The sequence below is a fragment of the Trachemys scripta genome, chromosome 9, assembly GCF_013100865.1.
Source record: "Trachemys scripta elegans isolate TJP31775 chromosome 9, CAS_Tse_1.0, whole genome shotgun sequence".
Classification (NCBI taxonomy): Eukaryota; Metazoa; Chordata; order Testudines; family Emydidae; genus Trachemys; species Trachemys scripta.
In genome coordinates, this window is record NC_048306.1 from 29,606,339 (window position 1) to 29,629,897 (window position 23,559).

At 39.7% G+C, this 23,559-nt stretch overlaps 1 protein-coding gene across 5 annotated transcripts in view; it reads left to right on the plus strand.

The window, feature by feature from the left end:
- The first annotated feature begins 359 nt into the window (after window positions 1-359).
- DACH2 (dachshund family transcription factor 2) overlaps window positions 360-23,559 on the plus strand; it is a 497,031-nt gene continuing 473,831 nt past the window's right edge. For 3 of the 5 annotated variants that reach the window (XM_034781240.1, XM_034781243.1, XM_034781242.1), the window contains exon 1: window positions 361-1,137. In XM_034781240.1, the coding sequence (XP_034637131.1) occupies window positions 629-1,137 (509 nt within the window). In that variant the 5' untranslated portion in view covers window positions 361-628. Of the gene's footprint in view, window positions 1,138-23,559 lie in introns of all 5 variants that reach the window. The other 2 variants (XM_034781239.1, XM_034781241.1) reach the window with 1 other exon arrangement.

Here is a 23,559-nt window from a genome sequence, read left to right on the forward strand (position 1 = left end):
CATGTGCTAAGGTTGCCGCCTCTGGGGTACAAAGAAACCTCAAACAAACGGAGCACGCAGGATGGTCCTGAGCCCACAGAACTGGGCAGCTGGCAGTGTATACTGAGCACCCTGGCAGACATCCCCGGACAGCTACTGCTAACTGCAAAGAAGAGCCGGTCCTGGGCAAACATGGACAGGTGACAACCCTAGGGTGGCGAGAAGTGAAAAGGCTGCTGCAGCCCCAGGTGGCCGAAGGCAAGAGGCTGGCTGGCAGATGGTCACTTTGGTCAGAGGAGGCGGCGGGGGCGGGCAAAAGGTGGAGGCAGGGCTCCACGCCACTCCCCCTCCCGAGCAGCAGCAACACCAGCAGCCACCTCCTCCTCCAGCGGCAGCAGCCCCAGCTCCCCTCTGCAAGCAGCCACTAACCGGGGCCACGCTTGCTGAGGGCCAGGCGCATTGGCTGGAGGGGGCTGTCACTCTTCCCCCCCGCCCCGGTGGAGGTGGGGAGGGCTCTGAGCGAGCGGCTGCTGCGTGCGCGAGCGAGCGAGCGAGTGAGTGGGAGACTCTGTTTTGGGTCGTACCGCAAACAGTTGGGGAGAGTGAGCGTGGCAGGGAGCGCGGGGCTGAGCCGCCGCAGAGAGTGACCATGGCTGTCTCCTCCGCGCCTCCCGTCATCTCGGCAACTTCCAGCAGCGGCAGCAGCAGCGGCAGCGTGGGGGGCCCGGGGAGCTTGTTCCGGGCAGACCCCCTCTATTCCTCCAGCCCCTCCGAGTCCCCCAGGCTCACCAACAGCCTGGTCAACAGTTTCCTGGCTTCCAGCGGCGGCGGTGCGGGCACGGGAGGCGGCGGAGGGGGTGGCAGCAACGAGTGTAAGATGGTTGATCTGCACGGGGTGAAGGTGGCTTCTTTCCTGGTGGAGGGGCAGGAGCTGATCTGCCTGCCGCAGGTCTTTGATCTCTTCCTCAAGCACCTGGTCGGGGGGCTGCACACGGTCTACACCAAGCTGAAGCGGCTGGATATATCGCCCGTGGTGTGCACGGTGGAACAGGTCCGCATCCTGCGGGGGCTGGGCGCCATCCAGCCCGGCGTGAACCGCTGCAAGCTCATCACCAGGAAAGACTTCGAAACTTTGTACAACGACTGCACCAACGCCAGGTGAGCGGCAAACTTCGCTGTCACTCCTCACGGCCCGGCTCGGCGCCTCTCCTCACTGGCTGCCCACTGGTGGCAAGGGCGTGTGCTCAGCCTCCTCCAGGGTGCGGGTAGGTGGGTGGGTGCCCAGGCACCTTGCGCTCCTCAGGCAGCCGGAGCCCTGAGCACAGTCACGCGCCAGGAAAACTTTGTTTCCGCGGGAGTCCCAAGCCTGGGGTGGGTGGTGAGAGTGCTCCCGAGCTGCTCGTGCCAGGCCAGCCCGGAGGCTCTTCTCTGTAAACAGAGCAAAGAGTCCGCTACCGAGCTCTCCCGAGCCCGCTGCGTCCCCTCCAGGCCTCTGAGCGCTTCCTAGCGCGCCTTGCAAGGTGCCTTCAGCCCTGCAGGTTCCGCGTTAGGGAAGATGAGCGCCTAGAAGTCCAGCCTAATTGTGGGGCTCCGCTGCACGACTATACCGGACGGTCTGTTGATAACGTGCAAACTGCCTCTTACCCTGTGATGGTCTCTTTGAGGGAGGGTCGAGATGCAGGATGCGCCAAAACTAAGCAATGCTTTAGAAACGGAAACCCCACGTTGGCACGAATAGTCAGGTTGCGAATGAGGCAGTGTTCAGAGGATGCTCCCTTCACTTTGGCTAACTGTTAGACAAGTTTTCTGGACCGTACGGTATGGCCACCTTAAATCACTGTCTCTAACTACAGAAGCAGTGGGAGCATGCAATACAGTTTATGATGCTCGCTGCCAGAAGGGACCATAGCAGAGTTAGATGGTGTAAAGGAGGCAATAAATTGTATGAAATCTGTTCTAGAGAAAGAGGAGTGATTTAGTGTAGGTGATTACACAAAATTCTTAAACTGTTGAACTTTCTTGCTAAGGTTTATTAAATCTGTGTACCAGGTAACTGCACTAAGCATGAACTTGGCTAATTATATGAAATAATTATTCACTTTTTCGCAAATATAGTATCTAGATAATCTTTCAAATGACTATGTAAAAAGGAACTCAGTACTTTTTGCTTTAAGTTCTTAGCTGTATATTTTTTCTCTCACTGGAAATTATGATCTCTAGTTGTCTGGGTTGTGAACATAACTTGTGATACAGTAGTCATAAGTCTTGCAAAAGAAATAACGATAGCCAAAGAACATGTGCTATGTGTGCCTGAGGAGTATGGGTAGTTTACAGACAAACTGTTGCTTAGTATAACTCTGGAATAATGGTACATTATTTAATCAAAGAGGTTTTACTGTTGTTATAGCCCTTGTCCTGTTGTGCTTAAATGACTAAACCCAAAGCTGATTGTATTCATGGAAGATCCCTGCTGGGTTCTTCATACATGGGGGGTCAGAATCCTTGTTTGTGACCTCATAGTTCTTGCTTTAGAAATGATAATGATCTCATAAACAAAAAACTCTCAGGGCTTAATAGAAATATATAGTAAGAAAGGGTAAATTATAAGAGAGCGAACTCTAGATGACATCTAATAGTTAAACATTCAGCAATTTCTGAGGAAAAAACTCAGACTCATCTTTCTATCTTAACAAGAAACGTTATCTTTGCATATGCTGTTTACAAGTACATTGTTTAGGCCTGCCATGACTTACAGCAGGGAAAAGTTAACTTTCTATATTAGAAATCAGGTGGTTAGTTCTTACCACTTAGACTCTGCTATATGATGGTTTCATGTTTTAAGTAAATGCATGTACACGATGAAATTAAGTCTTATTGCACTTATTTGGGGTCTGATCCTGCTTCCATTGCCATTGGCTTAAGTAAAAGCAGGTTTAGACTTTTGATTCTTATGGAAATTTTTTTCTCCTCCTGTTATGTTTTGTTCTCAGTGATAAAGATGACATTTCAGAGCTACTTTAATTCCATTCCTGCCTGTGTCCACATGAACTGTATTCTTTTTCTTGCTCACTTTCAGTTTCTCCTGCTGCCCATTTATTTCAACAAGTCATACTACCCTGTGACATCACAACTACTGCCACATCAAAGTTTTGATGTATAAGCAAGGTTTGTGACTACTGTATTTGAAAAAGATGGGAACAAAATTCTATAAGGTACCCTTAGCATACCTAGCACGTAAAATATCTTTGGCTTTTTGCAAAATATTCACAAAATTTTGGTGCCCAAACTAATATTAAAATAACATGTTTCTGAAATTTGACTGGCAAGTTGATCTCGGAACCACATTTTTGAGCAATGCACACAAAACAATCAAGTTGATTAGTGGAAATAAGTAATTGCACACAACTGCGTGGATGATACAGCCCCATTATACACATGACATGAAGATATGTGCAAATTGACCAAAAATGGCACAAAATATTGAAATAAGTGTTTATTTCAATTTGTTCTTCACCAAAATCACATGGCTGGGAGAGGGGATAAGATATGCAAAGAGAGGCAAGGGCAGAGGAGCTCCAAATGAGAAAATAGGAGCTAAGAGATGCTGTAGGAGGGTTTGAAAGATGCAGCCAGAAGAGCCAAGAGATGCAGTCAGAAAAATATGGCTAGGGCATTGGAGAGAGAGACCAACAGGACTGAAATAAAGCACATACCTGTCCAAGGGCAAAAGCAGCTCTCAGTTTAAAAGATTATACAGGAAAAAGCTTATGTGCCATGTGTATAAGGCCCTTTTACCTAATTACGGAAATGAAATTTATCTTCATCTGTTTAGGGATAACGGCTACCAAGATATTTTTGAAGATAAGTTTCACATTTAATGTCACCACTGACTATCTCGCTGTTTATACGCAGTATTCTTTTCTTCTTTTGAAAGTACCAATATCTGGAAATAAACTCACTACTATCAATATGTTTTGCATTCAGATCTACACATGTAGTGCGTAATAGCGATTATGAGTACATGAGAAACAAACTTTTTTCAAATGAATTATCTTAAAGTTGAATGCCTGCAGCTTAGGAATATTAATCGTATTGTATCATGATAATTTGAAATGCTTAACCTGACACTTAGTTTGCCAATCAAATTATTTATTGACCAGCCCAGTATACTTCATGTCTGATGATAATAGATAAATTGTCATACGTAATGGAATTCTCTTGTCTCTTACTAAATGTAACATATCCTGGACACTACTGTGCACATTCTATGAATTACATAATACATTTTAAAGTTCATTTTGTCATACAGTGTAAAATAGTTGTATTCCTATACCTGGGAAGTAAAATCAGGAAAAGACTGTGATATCAGTGAAAAGTTAGAATAAAATCTTTGAAGATGTGTTGTTCTACCACATTATTTAAGCATTTTATCTTGCAATTCCAAAATGTTGTACATTCCTTCCTTATCCTCTGAGTTATAAAAACAATTTTATAGCAGATTGTATTTAAAATCATGTTCAAATGCTGAGGCGGGCTCGAGAATCGCTGGAAAAGTAATTAGATATCTCATAGTTGATTTTTTTCTCTTTCTATATTACTTTGATTTTTTTAAAAACAAACAACAACTTGTTTCCAGTTTTGCATTTTGCGCTTTTGCATTAGAATGAAAAACACGGCAGTGTAGATTAATCAAAGAATGGACATATTTAACTTTTTTTCTCACTCCTTCTCTCTGACACAATATTTTCTTAATTGAACTTGTCTACAGAGCTCTTAAGAATTATAGAGAAATGCATCTACAAGTGAAAGTTTTGGTTGGAGATTTTTCCTCCTTAACACCAAAGTGAGGTTTTTTTGTGTGGTATAAATATAATGTTGTACACACATCCCTATAAACAATGTTCTTAGCCTTAGGTCTAATTATCCATCGTTATAATTTATTTTTAGGAACCATGAAATAAAACTTTAACCTTTTCATAAGTTAGTTCATTGTAAGTAGCAACTTCAAGAATGAGTGAATCTTTTTACAAAGCCTAATTAAGAAATAATTTATGATATTTTGGAAGATTACTCAAATCAGACCACCAATTGATTAATTGTAGCATTATAAAGTTTATTCTAAGATTTAAAAGCAAAAGCTGTATAATGTGATTGCGTTATAACAACTTAATATACAACTACATTAAGAACAGTTGTACAACAATGTATAATAGACCCTTAAAATCACAATTGCATATGTATGATTCATACCCAACCAATAGAATATTTTTGATAAGATTCTTCTGGGCATTTGTATTAGATGAATGCTGTAGACTGTTGTGGTAGTATTGCTCTGGATTATCTGGTGAACATATAGTAAAATATTTCACATGAGAAAGTGTTTTCAGGTAAAGGGAACTGCAGAGCAACACATGGCTTATTTTCTGTGACAAATTTAAACTATTTTGTTAAGCTAATATTTTGTATTACTTTGGTTTGTTCACAAACAATTAAAGACTTCAGAAATGAATCTATGCAGTAAATGCAGACATTTTATTTCATGGCATAATGAGGGTCTAGTCATGTTGTCTATTAAAAGCAGCCCCATAGTCAACAATGCTCTGTCTTTTATTAGAAGAATGATGTCAAGATTATAATTAAAACAATCCAGTCATGTGCCACTGCACAGAGCGTCCATGTGTATATTGATTTTAAATGTACACTTACGCTTCCATAAACTACTTTGCCTTTGCCTAAGTAAATATTTAGTGTTAATTCATACTTGCCAAAAACTTGTTAGTTTAGGAGGTGATGTTATATTAAAATTAAAATAATCAATTTTCTGTTTTTTCTTTTGTGGATGGGGAGATTTACTTACAACATTTTATTGAGGGTTCTTGCTAGTGTAGTGGACGTTGTCGGGATGCAGAAAGAGATTTTTTTTCCATTTTTAAAAGGAAATTACTGATACCTTTCGAAAAATAACTAAGATGAACATCTTTGACCTTCTGAAGTTATTTTATTCATCTCAAAATCTTTGGCTTTTGTAAAAATGCTTCTCATAGGCAAATCTAATATGAAGAAACCACAATCAAAATTCTTTACTTTTCTGATAGCAGTAGAGCTTTCCATCTGTAGCATAATTGGCTTTTTCCAAAAGATGAACATTTAATAGTTTTCCTGTCTACATTTATTTAAATTTTCTAGTGTAACTTCTTCAAATTGAAAATACTGTGTTTCTGGAGCAAAGACAAAAAAGCAAAACAATTAGGTATTAATGATATTCTTGTTGCATATTCAAAAGGTCTTTGCAAGCATTTCTTCTCCTTTTCCCTTTTCACCATCTCAACCTGCAGAACTCTTCACTGTCACTTCAAATCACACAATTCTAAAAAGATAAAACAACATTTAAACTCATTTGCTTTGGGAAAGAAATAGAGCATTTGCACCCAATAAGCCTGATTGTGGAACTGCATGCAAATTGTGTTTTGATTTATCTCTTTTGCACTTTTTTCCATTTGAATTGATCTTGCATTAATTTTGCCAGGCGGCTCTGTGAGGCTGCAGATGTTGCCCTGTGTTTAATAAATCAATGAGACAGATCTGAATGAATCACTTCAGATGGATTCTCTGCTCGGTTTGATGTCTAGATGTTATTCTTAGCTTGTTATCATGACAGATGCATTAATGTTCCCATACACTGCCAGCAATGTCAAAGAGATTGAAGCTTTTAAAGTGGCGGTATCCCCTTTTTTCAGTTCTGTTAGAATAACTAAATTGTCTTTTTGGAACAGGGCAAAGATATAAACTTAATCAAAGAATTAATCTGGGGAAAATATTAATCTCCAGATCACCCTGTAATACAAAGTTAAACATTTATAAATTCATACTGAATGATTAATTATTGTAAAATGTTAGAAATCAATATTAAAATCTAAATGTAGCATAGCTTTTTAATAGTGTGACCATTTTCTCAATATTAATATTTCATTGTAACAGGAATGACCAAAATTAATAATATAAGATTGGGACACATTGAAAGTGTCACTATAAATAGAATATAATTGTGTCCAAATTGATTAGAGGATGGAGTTAGTTTTTTAATTCTCAGTAATGTATTTCTTTTGGATTTAACGCATCTAGGTTTAACATTTGTTTGATGCAGAAGAGGAATCAGCTTGTCTGTTGTGCTTCCATTATTATTTCACCATTTATTGCTGAAAATATTACAAAAGTTGTTGATCAGTATTTTTTTGTGATCCACATAGTCAGGTATCCACTATTTTGGAGTAGAACCCATGGATCACAGATCATAAAATAGGTTGGAGAATTCTGACTTTCACCGACTATTTTAAATTCTAAAGAAGCTTATGTAAAGCATAAAAGGTCCTTGTTATTACACTGTAATTGATCTTCCCAACTACATTAAACACAATTATAGTATTGTTATGTTATTTTTTAATGGCATCCCTTGTTTTCTCTCTAATAGGTAAATGAATATCTTGTGATTTGTTGTGAACCCTGTGAGATGCATCAATCTAATCTCTGTCAACTTTATCATTTCCATCTCTTTTATGTTAACATTTTATTTTTATAAATGACTAATCATGTACAAATTTAATATTTAAAAAACTTGTTACTTTCCTTTCATTAAGTCTTTTGAGGATAAGTGGGAAAAAGCAGCTGTTACAGATGTAGATTTATGTTTGCCTTCTTAGCATTCTTGCTACAGCAGTTCCAGTTTGATAAAGGAAACAGTATGTAATAGAAATATGCAGTATATGCAAATAACCTGACACTTTAACATTGTTACATGTACCTTTATTTATCCAATATATCAATGTGTGGTGTAGCATTAAACTTACAAAGTCAGAAGTGACCAGCTCTAACTTCATGAAATTATACTCTGTGTAGGCTGCTCTTGGGTACGTGTCCGCTTTTTAAATGGTAAGCTGATAGTGAACTCCAGGACAGTTGAGGCCCAGAGCAAAAAATCCTTATATCGGAATTATACTGCTTATTGTATAGCTTTGGAATGAAAGATCATTGTTTATTGTTAAATATTTTATAACAATTGTATGAATACTCTTGCTAGGGAATTCTGTCGGTGTTAAATCCTGGTTGAACAAATTTTACAAATTGGAATTCTAATTATGTCAGAACAGTTTGTCAGTGCCCACATTAAAAGATGTTGAGGCCTAGTCTTAAAGTCCATATTTCGATTTTGCTCAGGTGAACCTCGCATTGAGATCAGTGCAAGGTTGCCAGAACAAGGGATGAGTAAGAACTTATTTATAGATATTGCTAGTATATGAGCCTTTGTTTTCAGAATTGGGTCCTAATGCTAAAACCTTCATTTGATTTCCTTTCTGCAAGTGATAAGTCTGTTACATATCAAGGAAAGAATTGGCATGTACATGTGTTTCTTCTCAGAAAGTACCATAAATAATTTTGGGCCTGATCTTTCTTCCACAGAACTCAGGACCTTTATTCTTTGCTCTGCATATTCTTGCATTAGTATAATTTTTAAATTATTTGAAGTTATGAACAAAGATGTACACCTTTAAATCTAAAATATTTGTCTAATCAATAGAATCCTGACAGGCACCCTCGCTTCCTTTTTTTTGGCAGAGTTCTTTGTGTGATTATTCTTCAGCTTAATAAAACTTATTATGTAAACGGAGATAGTACAAAAAGCACAATTTTTAACCTATCTTTATCTGGAGTACTCTAAAAATAATAAAAAACTGTAAGAGCAACAAGAAAAAACAATCAAATGTACAAATGGCAATTTATATGATGATAACATTCACAATTTGAGATTCCTTAGATTGTTTTGAAAAGTACATTAGAGATATTGTAGTACTATGACATTTTTCTTTCAGTGTAAATTAAGGCAAGATTTTTATATGTTACGATTAAACATGAATTACCAAGTACAACAAGTACACTAGTATGTAATGATTCTCAGTGATTTAGATTTATCCTGCTTGATATTAGAACTGTCCCTTGGGGCAGTGCACTTTTGATCTTGATTCCCTATTGGTAAAGCATGGTTATCCAAATTGGCTTGGTAATAGGTATTTTTTCTCTCATTCTACAACCTGTGAATTAGAAACATTGATACTTATTAAGTAGCGCACTTTGTAGCCTGCCCTGAAATGTTCCAAGATACCAATCCTAATGAAACTTATATTCACATGCATTTCTCTCGTCCTTGGTGGCATAGGTAGGTTGCCTTTTTTTGTATGTGTATGTGTGTTCATATATATAAAAAGTTTACTGTCACAAGCAATCTTAGGGAGATTACATTTCCTGTGGCTGTACGTTATTTTGACCTGTTAAGCCTGTTTTGCTTGTTAGTGTATTGTCAGAGCCTTCTTGATTCAGTTATAAATACTGCACCCCCACCCCCAAAAGTACAAAGAGCCAAAACAAAAGAGTAGCACCAATTTTATTGTCGTACAATGATTTTTAAACAAGTCTGCTTGTTATAATGTAGTGTGTATGTTAAGGTCTAAAATGTTCAGTTTCAGTTGTGTCTGATGATCTTATCAAGTTTCTGGCAGCTGATATCTGGTAGCAGCATTTAAGCTACATTTAGTCTATCTGCTATTTATGTGATGGGTTAAAAAGAAAAAGTAATATTGATTGGTCTCTGGATTAAAGTTTGAAATCGGCAACAACCTGAACACAAAAGGCTTTTTTTATGATTTCTCAGCTTGCCATTGATCTACCAGTTTTATTGCACTCATTATTTATTAAAAGAATTTGCAAGCTAAACATAACGTTAAGCTAGTTTGCACACAGGGACCGCACTTAGGAAATTGAATGGAAATTGCATTAGAGATGAACATCTGTGCTATTTTTCCACTCATGTGTTTATGGGTTTGTATAAAAGGTGTATTGGATTAACAGTTATAACCATTATAGCTTGCAGCAATATGTTAGACACTGAGCATTTAGTTGTTATTTAGAAGGAAGTCTCTTTTTTGCTTTTCTTAAAGGTATGGTAATACCATCACAGACAATGTTGTGATTGTTTTATTCTTTATTAATCCAGCTGTTACAGTTTATTCATGTATAAAACTCAAGATATCTGAAAATATTATACTTGCGATGTACTGTATACAACTTGAGATATCTGACAATATCATGCATCTGAAATATTACCAATGCAGCCTAAGGCTGTATTATTAATTTATTTAATTGAAGGTTTCTGGTGACACTATTAACTGAAGTATGAGTAGTTTGCACATCACCAAATACTGACATAAAATATGGTCTTGTTTTATATTTATAATATACAGCATATACAGATGCATAATGCAAATTTTGATAACTTTATCCAGCAATTCAGATAACTTGCTGTCTTTCTTAATCTGAATCATTTCTATGACACTTTGCAGCAGCAAACCCAGTGAAAATCTTAAATATTTTGAGATCCCTTTCCCTTCAGTATACATGTCTAATTATCCTCAATACTAATAAAAGTTATATGTGGCACATCAGAATAGACCCCTAGAGATTTGGGATCATCTTCTGTAATACAGTGTTGTTTGTGTTATCCTTTTGAAATAAAGAGCTATAATAACTAGTGGGGGGGGGGGGGGGGGGGGGCTATTTTTAGATATCAGTTTTAAAATAGAGTGAAATAATGCAATAGTGGCTTCAGGGTTGTTTGAATTAAAAAGTATATTTTTAGAAGTAAACTATTTCAGGTTTATTTAGTTTTTAAAAATATGTGCAGTCAGTACATTTATGATTGGAATGAGTTGAAGTGTATAATCACTTGCATCATCAATGCATGTTCCCTTTCGTTGCTGTACTCAGTAGTCCACATCTCACTGGCTCATCAGATTGATAACTCTTCAGAGTATCCCATGCCAAGTGGGAGAAATGGCTCCGTTCTTCATGTCAGAAGATTATGTTGACCTGTTTTGCCTTCTCTTGGAGAAATGACCCATTTCTAAACTTAATACACCGCTACCCCAATATAACGCGGGTTCGCATACAAGGCGGTAAAGCTCTGACACGCTGCTCTGAGCAGCGTGTTAAGGGTGCCGGGCCAGGCTGGGGCCGAGGGGTTGGCTAAGGGGCAGAGGGCCTCGGGGCGGGCAGGGGCTCTCCCCCCGCCTCCGGTCTGGGAGGGAGGAGCTGTGGGGGGGCACTTTTGGGGGCCCTGCAGTCCCAGAGTGGCCCTGGGGATTAGCGGGGGGCCAGGAGCAGCCCGCTCTGCTTCCCTCGCCCCGGCCCCAGCCGTGTCGTTTGGGGGAGGGGGCTTGTGGGAATGGATCACCCCCATACTCACCGTCAGCAGCGGAAGCGGAGCAGCCCGGCCCCAGCCAGCTCCACTCTGCCACCTCCCAGCCGCGTCGCTCCGCTTCCCACCGCAGGTGAGTGTTGGGGGGCGTGCTTTTCCCAACCTCCCCGCACTCATCAACGGTGGGAAGCAGCGCCGTGGCTGGGAGGTGGCGGAGTGGAGCAGGCTGCGGCCGGGCTGCTCCACTTCCCGCCGCTGCTGGTGAGTGCCTGCAGGGGGTTGGGGGTGTGGATAGGGGTCGGAGCAGTCAGAGGACAGGGAGCAGAGGGGTTGGGTAGCAGAGTGATTAGGGACGGGGGTCTCTGGAGAGGGCGGTCAGGGAACAAGGAACAGGGAGGGCCAAAGCAAGTTCGATATAACGCGGTCTCACCTATAACACGGTGAGATTTTTTGTTTTCCGAGGACCGCGTTATATTGGGGTAGAGGTGTACTGTAAACAGGGGGCTGTGTTTCTCAATATCAAGAACAACTGAGTTCCTCAGGAAAAAAAAATCCAGTGCTTTTGGCTTTTTTTCTACTTAATTTTGTGAATATTGTTAATGTTCCTTGTCATTTTTGCTCCCAGCCAAAGTCCCTCTGTGATAAGTTTTCATATACTATCACATAACACATCTGAACCTATAAAGAAATTTAGGTAAAAATTGGGTTTAACATAGAATTGAAATTTGCATCAGTGGGGATGTGGTTTGTTAATCCTTTGTAATGGGACTTATATGTACATACAGAATTAGAATACTCAAAATAAATAAATAAATAAATTAAATAAAAGCCACCTTCACAGCTCCATTATTGTGTGAGAGATTCCTAGGAATACTCCAGAAACTAACTTCAGGACCCCTGCAAAAGCCTATAATTTAAGGATATGTCATATATTGTGTGTGGGCACGTAATGAAAATAGAATTTTCGGCACATACCTTTATTTTTCATTATATCTATCCTGTGGATTTGTCTAAAAATGACTATATATGTATCCTCACTATGTCCTTTCCTTAATTACACCAATCCTCAGAACTTTTGTTTTGTTTTTTCTGTTTACCAAGTTTCCAGGAAAAGTGAAACTAAAACAAAACACTTCATTATTAATTGTTAAGTTAATCAAAATTATCTTATTACCATGAATGCAAATAGAAAGCTTAGTCCAGTATACTTAGAGAACACAGGGTGGTACATTGTGGTAGGAAAGTTTATTGCCGTGAGTTTGGGATGATCACATTACGTGGCAATAGTGAAGTCATGAATATATGCCAAGCCAACTTTCTAATATTTAAAATTGAGAAGAAATATCTTTGCACTCCTTCTGCCCCCCAAATTACATGCTAAATTTCTGAGGACATATATGTTGATGAAATATTGTGTGTTTTGTTTCCAAGGGAGAATGAGTGTAGAAAACACATTCTGTTCTGACCATAAAGAAGTCTATTGTATCTTTTTATGACAGCCCAAATTCCCGCATTAGAACGAGTTAGTTACTTCAATGTAGTAATAACACAGGTGTTCAACATTGTGAAAATTAAAATCTTTTAAGAAAAGTAAATATAATATATTGAATCCATATACTGTAAGTGCATTTTAAACTATTGCATATTATGCATTTGGTAGTGGATAAATGCCAGTCACATTACTTTTGCCCTGCTGCAGGCTCAGGCTTTGACTACTGGATTTGATTTTTTAACAATAAATACCATCAGAAAGGACCTGCTGCAGGCAAACATGAACTCTATTGGGTTTTGCAAAGTTCTTGGACATATTTCATACTTCATAGCTTTGGAGGTGGCTTTATTGTCTTCGGAATATGTTTTCCTTAGGATGCATGTGTGTAGTTCCCATCAAACTTAAGGAAATTATGATCACACGTGTTCTTGGAAACACTGTTGAAAAATAGAAATTAGAAAGGCTTTTAATTTTTCGTCCCCCTTGATTCCCCTTTCTCTCTGTTTCAGAATGTACAAGTAGATAGCTATAATCAAAATGGTAGCAGTTATAAAACAAGAGAATATGTAATCTGAACAAAACCTTGAACAATAACCTAACAAAAGCACATATATTTTTAAAAAATAGAGAATTGTGCTTTCTCTAGCTGATGAGCATATTACTGAAACAGCAGGCTTTTTGTGATAAAGTTTATTGGTTTTCTGTGGCACTTGTAGCATCTGAGGGCTTCACAAACATTGAATTAATATTGCCTTTCAGCCTCATGTTAGGTAGGGAAGCATTACTATCCCTCTTTTGCAGAGAGGAACTGAGGCACACAGCTAATAAGTGATTTGCCTTCATCATACAGGAAGTCTGTAGAAGAGTTAAGAAGAAGAACTCAGATTTCTTGAATCTCAGATCAGTGCCTTTACCACAAGAACATCCTTTCTCTCTCTACCAAATTTTCTGTTATAAGACCAGTATTTTTTTCAGCTGAAATTTCTCAAAATTGCTGTCTTTCCAGGGAAAAGTAATGTGAAATTCCCCCCAAAATAATCAGGCATGGTATTCTGAATAAATGAGTTTAAAAACTAAGTGTTTTGATCTTTGAAAAATCTTGACTTTTTTTTGGAACTGTGTATTTCCAAAACTCCTTAACATAGAAACTCTGAACAAATTTTATTCATTCAGCCTCACTGAGCATTGTGTCTGGTTAGTATTTTGCATGATTTTAAAGATTTATTTCTTGTTTTTAGTATCTATAAAATCCAATGGATTTTACAAATTTGGTTGGCAGTTGGTCAAAACTTTGGGCCATGTGTTTTGTAGCTTACTCTTAGTCAGGAAATGTATAGGACTTTATGGAGTTTTCATAGTTCAGAATACAGTATTGGGCTGTGGGGATGGATTTTAAGAATTCTGTAAGTTCTAAAGCACAAGAGAAAGGTAGAGTCTGGGAAAGAAGACAGAACCCTTGTACAGGTGTACTCTGATGCAGATATTGCAGGAGAGCATGAAGAGTTTATAAATCCTTAAATACATCTTTTCTGTAGAATGTATGTAGACCAGAGATCAGCAATCTTTGGCACGCAGCTCGCCAGGGTAAGCACCCTGGCAGGCTGCGCCAGTTTCTTTACCTGCCATGTCCGCAGATTTGGCTGATCGCGGATCCAATTGGCCATGGTTCGCCATCCCAGGCCAATGGGGGCCGTGGGAAGTGGTGCAGGCTGAGTGATGTGCTGGCCGCGGCTTCTCGCAGCCCCCATTGGCCTGGGACGGCGAACCACGGCCAGTGGGAGACGCGATCGGCCAAACCTGCGGACGTGGCAGGTAAACAAATGGGTCCGGTCCACCAGGGTGTTTACCCTGGCGAGCCGCGTGCCAAAGGTTGCCGATCCCTTATGTAGACACTCCATCTCCTATACATTGTACACTTTATTCCTAGACCAACGTTGTGGAGCATGTGAATGTGTGTGTGTTAAACGTTAGCTCTGCAAAAGGCTACAGCCCTGGCAGAGTTTAGAAACTGTGCTGGAGTATGGCAGGGTTAAAATCCGAGCCATTGATATGGAATGTCACGTGAATCCCTGTGGTCAGGAGGCAAATTTCTGCCATCCTTGAACTGGCCAAATCTCCTCCTCACCACATTCATTAAAGAGAGAAAGATGGGCTATAGAAGACCACATGCAGCATGCAGTTTACTGGTGGACAGTCACGATACCAGCATCATCCATATCAAATCCTGGAGAAAGAAAATTGAATGGAGCTGGATTAACTGTAGAAGCTACCAAGCTCACTGTCCATCTGCTGCCAAGCCTGGTGCCATCTACAAGGTCACAGCAGATCTTTATTTCATAATTTAAAAAAAGAAAAACAGCCCTGCATACAGCAATATAATTCCATTGTGAGGTTCTGGCGAGATCAGAAAGTAGGATAACAGAGTGTGTTTGTTTAATTTCTTTTATTGAACTGTTGCAGATTTGTTATTTTCTTATACCGTTAGAATGTTTTTTCTCAAGACATGGGCTATGTTTTCAAACAAGAGTGTAATGGGTACTCCCACCAAAATGAATGTGTACCCTTTGCACATGCAAACCCCCACATTTGCACAAGTTCTCATTAACTTGCAAATACCTGTTTTACTCATGCAAATGTGGGATTCTTCGTGCACAAGTGCATCCTTTGTTCACCTTTGTTGCCTGAAAACATGGTTCTATTTGTTTACCTCTAATATAAACAAAAAACCCAGCAGAAATAATTTAGAAGTGTGTAAGGGGGTCGACTTGATGATCAGAGTTGAGAGAGATTTCTGGCAGATTCTGGGGACAAAATCCTGGGTAATGATTATTTGATTTGAAAAGTTGCAGCAGAGAGTATAGTGAGGAGCTACAAAGCCTCTGCAGGCTGGTAAGGCTAGGGGGTGCGTGAGTAGGGGCTAAATTCATATGTGACCACAGGGGATTGGTAATTCCTCATCTGAACATGTATTATTGGGCACCTGAGTTATTTAGGAAGGATGGGGTACACATGTCCAAGTGGGGAATGGTTATCTTTTTGTCTTCCTTTAAGGAAGGAATCAGTAAATATCTGGTATGCACGGAATAGGAAGGCGGCAGCCAGGCTAAATTGCTGGTGCCTCCTTGTGGCAGATATCCACTGCAGGTACTTGTTATGAAAGGGATGTGATTATTGAATAAAATGGATGAAAAAAGGATTAAAAGCATCCTTTTAAGAAGAAAAGCAGAAGGGCAGTCAGCAAAATATCTTCAGTGTCTGTATAAGAATGCCAGGAGTATGGGGAACAAGAAGGATGAACTGGAAGTGATGGAATATGAAGAAAATTATGATTTAATTGACATTATAGAGACTTGGTGGGATAACTGCCATGATTGGAGTACCAGCATTGGGGGATATAGCTTGTTCCGAAAGGATAGGTAAGGGAAAAAAGTAGGAAGCGTCATGCTATATGTCAAGAATGTATACACTTGCTCCAAGATCCAAGAGGAAGAAAGCGACAGACCTACTGAGAGTCTCTTGGTGAGAATAAAAAGGGAAAAGAACAGTAGCGATGTTATGGTGGGGGTCTATTATAGACCACCAAATCAAGAAGAGGAAGTGGATGAGGCATTCTACAAGCAAGTAACAAGATTAGCTAACACACATGAGTTAGTATTAATAGGGGATTTTAACTACCCTGATATCTGTTGGTAGACTGTTACAGCAAAACATCATATGTCCTGCAAATCTGTATAAGGGACAACTTTGAGGAAGCAATTAGGAGGTCCATCCATTTTGGATCTGGTGTTGACCAACAGGGATGAATTAGTTGCGAAACATGAAGGTGGTTGGGAATGTGGGAGAAAGTGATCATGATCTGATAGAATTCAAAATCCTAAGGAAAGAAGGACATGAGAACAGCAAAACAAGGATGCTGGACTTCAGAAAGGCAGATTTCAACCACCTCAGAAAAATAGTAGGCAAGATCCCATGGAAAGACCAATTAGGAAGAAAAGGAGTCAAAGGATGCTGGCAGTTCCTAAAAGATGTAATATTAGAGGCTCAACCTCAAGTATTCCTATGCAGAGGAAAGATAAGAAGAGCTTTTTAGCCATCTAAAAACCAAAAGGGATACATACAGGAAATAGAAGGAGGGGCATGTCACCAAGGAAGTATACATGGGAATAGTGTGAGCATGCATGGACAAAATCAGGAAAACCAAGGCAAAGAATGAGTTATAGTTGGCAAGAAATGTTAGAGATAACAAGAAGGGGTTCTACAAATATGTCAGACAAAAAAAGAAAGATCAGGGATGGTGTGGGCCCGCTGCTCAGTGGAGAAGGTGAGCTGGTAATAGAAGATGATAGGAAGGCAGAGCTGCTCAATGCCTGCTTTGTTTCAGTCTTCTCACAAAAAATAACACGTGATCAGGTTACTAGCAAAGTTACTATGGACAATAAAGGGGAGGAGATGCAGATCAGGATAAGTAAAGAACACAGCAAAGATCTTCTGAATAATTTGAATGAATTCAAGTCAGCGGGGCCTGATGCCATTCACCCTAGGGTGCTGAAGGAATTAGCTGAAGAAACCTCTGAGCCACTGGCAATAATATTTGCAAATTCATGAACAGGGCAATCTCTAGGGGAGTGCAGGGCCCTGGACATAGGCGCTGAGTTTCTAATCTTCAAGGGGGTGGTGTCTCTGCCCAGACCCTGCCCCCATTCCACCCATTTCCCCCTAAGGCCCCACCCCACCTCTTCCCGCCCTTGCCCCACCTCTTCCCCGCCCAGTTCTGCTCCTCTCCCATCCCCCCCAGCGCCTCCTGATGCCGCGACACATCTGAACTGTGGTAGGTGCTGAGAGGGATGGGGAGGCGCTGATCGGCGGGGCCTGCTGGCAGGCAGGAAGCGCTGGACGAGGGGGAGGTTCTGGTAGGTCGGCTCCTTTTCGCACCTGCCCACCGTTAGCCTCCTCTCCCTGCTTGCCCTTCTGCCTCACCTCCCCGCCTGCCTCCTGCGGGGCCCCCCAAAGCACGGGGCCTGAGGCGGTCGCCCCAATTTGCCATACCCAAAGGACGGCTCTGCTCATGGATGACAGCATAATTGCTGAAACTAGGAGTTCTGGGGGTGCTGCTGCGCCCCCTGGCTTGAAGTGGTTTCCATCATATACAGGATTTACAGTTTTGGTTCAGTGTCTCTCAACACCCACTATAAAAATTGTTCCAACACCTGTGGGTGACAGGGGAGGTCAGCCCATCTTTAAAAAGGAGGAGCCAGGGAACTATAGACCAGTCAGCCTGACTCCGATACTTGGGAAGCTACTAGAGCAGGGAGTCCCCAACATGGTACCTGCGGGGGCCATGGTGCCCACCCGGGCGTCTAAGTGCGCCCGCGTACTGGCCGGCGGATGAGCATCTGCCAAAATGCCGCTGAGAAGCATCATCCAGAGGCGTCGGCACCAAAATGCCGCCGATTTTTTTTGGCGGCATTTCGACAGCGATGCCCCTGGATGCCGCTGCTTCTCGGCAGCATTTCGACGGCGACGCCTATTGACGTTGCTGCTTGTCGGCGCCATTTCGGCAGATGCTCGTCCGCTGCCACAGTCCTCCATGGCTCGTCGTCTGGCGCCCGCCAGACAAAAAAGGTTGGGGACCACTGTACTAGAGCAGTATATAACACATTCAATTTGAAAACACCTGGAGGATGAAGGGGTAATCGCTAGCAGCCAGCATGGATTTACTAAGAACAAATCATGCCAAACCAGCTTGATTTCCTTCTTTGGCAGGGTAACTGGTTTGATGGATGGGGGAATGTGCTAGATGTAATATATCTGGATTTTTGCAAGGCTTTTGTCAAGTTCCACGTGACATTCTGATAAGTAAGCTGGAGAAATGTGGACTTGGTGGAACTACCATTAAGTGGATGCATAATAGGTTAAACAACACAAACAACGAGTAACTATTAATGGAATGATGTCAGATTGGAAGGAGGTCTCGAATGGGGTTCCACAGGGATTTGTTTTGGGTCTGGTGTTGTTTAACATCTTTATTAATGACCTGGATGTAGGACTAGAGAGCATACTGATCAAATTTGCAGATGACATAGATTTGCAGATGGGGAAGAGTTGCAAACACTTTGAGGCTCCAGCTAAAATTCAGATCTTGATAAATTGGGGAACTGGGTAATAGACAACAACAATGAAATTCAACAAAGACAAATGTAAGGTGCTACACCTAGGGAAGGAAAACCAATTGCCCAAATACAGAATGGGGGATAATGGGCTTGGCAGCAGCCATGCTGGGAAGGATCTGGGAGTTGTGAATCACAACCTCAACATGATTATTTGTAGAAATTATTTGGTGAACATTTTTGAGTAACAAATGCATTTGAGAACACTGTAATGTGTATATGGAGAATTTGTGACAGAGGTTAAATTTATCAAATAATTTACTATGAGTTGTTACTAATTTTCTATGAATTATTTGCGCCTCTCAAATAGCAACCACTGCCCTGAGCTACTGCATGAGGTTGATTAATTAGTTTCAGTTTGTGTAGTGATATTTCCCAGCCAGTTTAAAAGGATGCTGTGAAGTACTTTTGGGTATGAAGAGGTTTCACAAAATGTTATGTGAATCAAAATGTCTTCATTTAATGTTTTCTCAATTTCAATGGAATGTTTTATTTTCAATGTAAACATTCCCCTATTAGGTTTGTAACCCAAACACGTCAGCATTGTACTGCTGTTGTACATGAGAACCAAGATATGAAATTGACTATGAATATCTCGACCAGCATAGTTTCACTTTATCTGGTAGCTGAAGTGAAAAAAACAAATTAACAGTGCAGATGGTAAAAGCTTAAAAAGTTTAAAAATCTTTTGTTAATAATTTAAAGTGTTTTTAATAAACTAGTTGAAGAAATTTTGTAAATATATGTTTTAAATCTTGACAGTTACTCTTTAAATGAATGTGCACCTAAATAATTTTTCTAAATAAAATATGGCCTTTTTTGTATTTGGGAAAATAAAGCAGTACATTTTTTTGCAGACTGCCTGTATTGGATGGTTAATATGTGTGTGTGTGTGTGTGTGTGTGTGTGTGTGTGTGTATATATGTAGATAGATAGATAGATATATAAATTGTAAATTGTTAACATATAAGGCTATGGGCTATTTAGATATCTCAGTGAGATATGGTATTGTCTATGTTCCCATTTTATTTGGTTTCCATTATAATCCTCTGGAGAGGACTACATGTGAGAGAGAATGGGTTACAAAAGAGTACACATGAAAATGTACTATAAAAAAGGGAGCCTTCAAAATTACTAACTGGCAAGTATGTGTGTTTTTATATAGAACATGCACATGCACTACACACATGAGATTTGTCATGTTCTATATAACACTCATTGTATGGGGAACTAAAATTTTTTTTTTTAAAAGGAAGTTTATTGCTAAGGATAGTTTGGAAAATCTGAATCTGGTGGCTCTTGGTTGAAGTTCCTAGATATTTTAAAACAGAATGATTGTTTTAGTTGTTATAGTTTTTTCACTAAAATTTATTTCAGTGTATTTATTAAATACAGAAAGTTGATACAGCTTGCGGAAGATTAGTCATTAAAAAATTAAACCTATGTGACTCCTCCATTTTATTCCTGTCCTCCTACACTGCCCAACAACATTACCTTTCATAGCACTACTAGTGCTCACAAAAAACAAGGAATTATCCAATATAAGTGTAGTACATGCTAATATGGATGGAAAATACGATTCACAAGCTGGACTTGAAAGCATGATGCATGTTAAAACAGCAATTGCCTGGATTTATGCACACAGTACAGGTTTAACTGGTGGTGTATGATCAGTACTTTACATGTACACCTGATTTTCTAGGAAATCCTATGTATTGACTGTCTAGGTTGAAATGACAGCTGGTGGACCATTTATTACTCATTCTGTTTTGGTGGAAAATTCAGCCTTGTGTGTCATTTAGACTTTGTGACACATGTACCCTCCCAAGGCCTAATGACTTGTCTGCAGATGGGCTGTTATTTATTACAGTCATGTAGAATAAAATTGATTGTCTTCTAAAATTAATTTTTCATTTGCCTCCAGCTCTGCTTTAATAGAGGACACATAGTTGCCTGTTTGCAGAAATACTGTTTAATCACATTAATATCTCAGCCCCCCAGGCCGGAGAAGATAATTGTACAAACGAACAGCAAAATCTGTATCTTTAACTTCTTTTTATGATTAAATTATGCAAATGACTTATCTCCTGCCCTTCGAAGCACTAATCATCTAATTAGGAATGATGTGTTAAAGGGATGGTTTTGAATCAGGAAGGGAGAGGGGGGAATGCAGGAAGCGGAAAATGGGAGCTGACAGTGAAATGTCTGAAGGTACTGTACTTGTACAAGATGAATATGAGTATTTGTTAAAAGGAGCAAAAATAAGGGCCTGTTGTGATATTTCTGATTTGTGCTGTCATTTCAAATGAGGATAGTTCTGCTTTATGCTGTTTGATTCATCATAATTTTGTATATTAACATTTAGTAAACAGGCTTCAAGAATCCAATCCCTTGTTTGTAAGAATTGGAAAAGATAGTGTTGAGAATGTGAAAGCCTCTGCATCCTTGTCTGGCTTTCACAAACTGTATTCTCTGAAAAACAACATATAGGTATTTGTAGATTCTTTTATAAAAAATATGTCTTCTACTCAACCCTAGGCATCAAAAGTCCATCAGATTTTTGTAAAATGAGTATTAATGCAAGTTTAATCATTTCAATCTCTGAGACCTAACTGCTTATTAATAATAATTTTTCTATTTAGTTTAAAAATTTTCATGTGCAAATCCCAAAGAGAATTGAGAACTTCTGTGGTAATGTTCTGTAACTTCAAATTTTGGGCTTCTGTTGATGATTAAATTATTAAGACTGAGGTTCTGTTTAGCTTGTAGACATAATCATCACTTTACATTTTGGGCAAATGTGAGATCAACGACTGTTGTCTATCTGCAGTGAAATCAAATTACCAGTATTTTTATACCAATGTCAAAAGGAAAATGAACTCAGTCCGCATTAAATGCTCAAGCTCATAGTCAAATATGATGATGACTACTTGGTGTATATTTTTCTTTTAATAATTTAAAATTATTTATTTAGCTCTTGTACTTGCTAAAAATAACTCAATTTTGCAAAACTAAGGAAATTCCTAGGGCTTAGCCAAATGAGACCAAGACACTTCAGGTACTCATATACCTGAGGATGTGTGAAAGCATGAAGGGAGACCAAGCAAGCAGCTACTATGTACAAGCTACCTGCCACATGGGAGAGTTCAACCTAGTGGTCAGATGTAGCTATGGAACAACTGTAAAAAGTTGTGCCTTTCTGCAAATCCAGTGAGTACTCTTGTTCTACCAGCTGCCATCTTTAAGTCAAAGGAATGTATTCTGGTGTGTTGGAAAGGGAATAGTGTTTGTAATGAGATCTGATTCTGAATGTTTGAGTTATGTGTGGTATGGAAAGTCTGGTGCTGTGCTAAAGGGTTTTCTTGAATAGGGATGCTTGCCTGCAGAAGCACCTCTGTGAACATTGTGTCTGTGGTTTGTTATTTTTTGTTTTTGTTATTTTTTTAATAGCAGAAGAATATATTGATTTGTCTGCCGGAAGGAAAAAAGGTTTCCCAGAACACCTTATACAACAGGTTGGGAAACACAACTTTAGAAAGTCAGGTCTCACTGAAATGTCAAGAACTTGGTAGTGATGATGCCAGAATAATACTAGTGTTTACCGATGTAGTGTCTGCCCTGTACACTTGAAAAACATGCAAACTAAATTTGAAAGCACTTTAAAATGTTGACCCTTGTAGATAACCTAGTTTTTCTTAACTATCTTTAAAATCCAGAACTAGCAGAATGGTTTATAATGAAGAATACGAGTTCTGACATTGCTTTGAAATCAAAGACCTACATTACTGGCAGAATGTCTTCATAAACAAATTGAGGGTGGGAAGCGTGACATACTTACTGGCCTTCACTTTCTGGGCTCCCACCAAGCTAAACGCATTTGATAATCACTTTACATTCATCTTTACATTTACTTTCATCCATAAAAGTCCTAAAATGCTTTACAAATAAAGCCTGGGCAAAACTGGTGAAAAATTCTACGCAACATTTTTGTGATAGTTTGTTTCATGCTACTTGACTCCTCAGAACTTAACGAAATTCTGAGGGCCCAAAAGCTTTTCACACATAAGCTTGTGAAATCCATTTCTACCTCAAAATGTAGCTTTTTTTTTTTTTTAAATTTCGTTCACTCAAATTTCAAGATGGGAGCATGACTGCAACTTTCTTTAAGAGAGACAAGGTGGGTGAGGTAATATCTCTTATTGGACCAACTTCTCATGGTGAAAGAGACAAGTTCTGTGAGGCTCAAAAGCTTATCTTTAGGTCTGGGAAAGATAATCATAGCGTCACAGCTAAGGATATGTCTACACTGGCAAGTTTCTGCGCCACAAGTTATACCACTTCTATTAAAATGCTGGAATTAAACCGCTGTTGCGTGTCCTCACTGCTCCTTGTGACACTGGAGCGCATCCACTGGAGTGCAAAGACAAAGACAGCAGTGTATTGTGGTAGCTATCCCACTGTGCAGCTGGCTGCAGGGTGCTTTGGGAAGGGTTTGCAATGCCTTATGGGGCAGGCACAGCGTAACATGATGCAGGTTTCCCAATCCCATTGTTCTATGGGCATCCTACTACATTGCCAGCTGTTTTTCAACTGAAGGGGGCGGAGTGGGGAGGGGAAAAAGTGTGTGACAGGGAGCGTGTGTGTGTGTATGGGGTGGGGGAGAGACTGTGTGTTTTGGG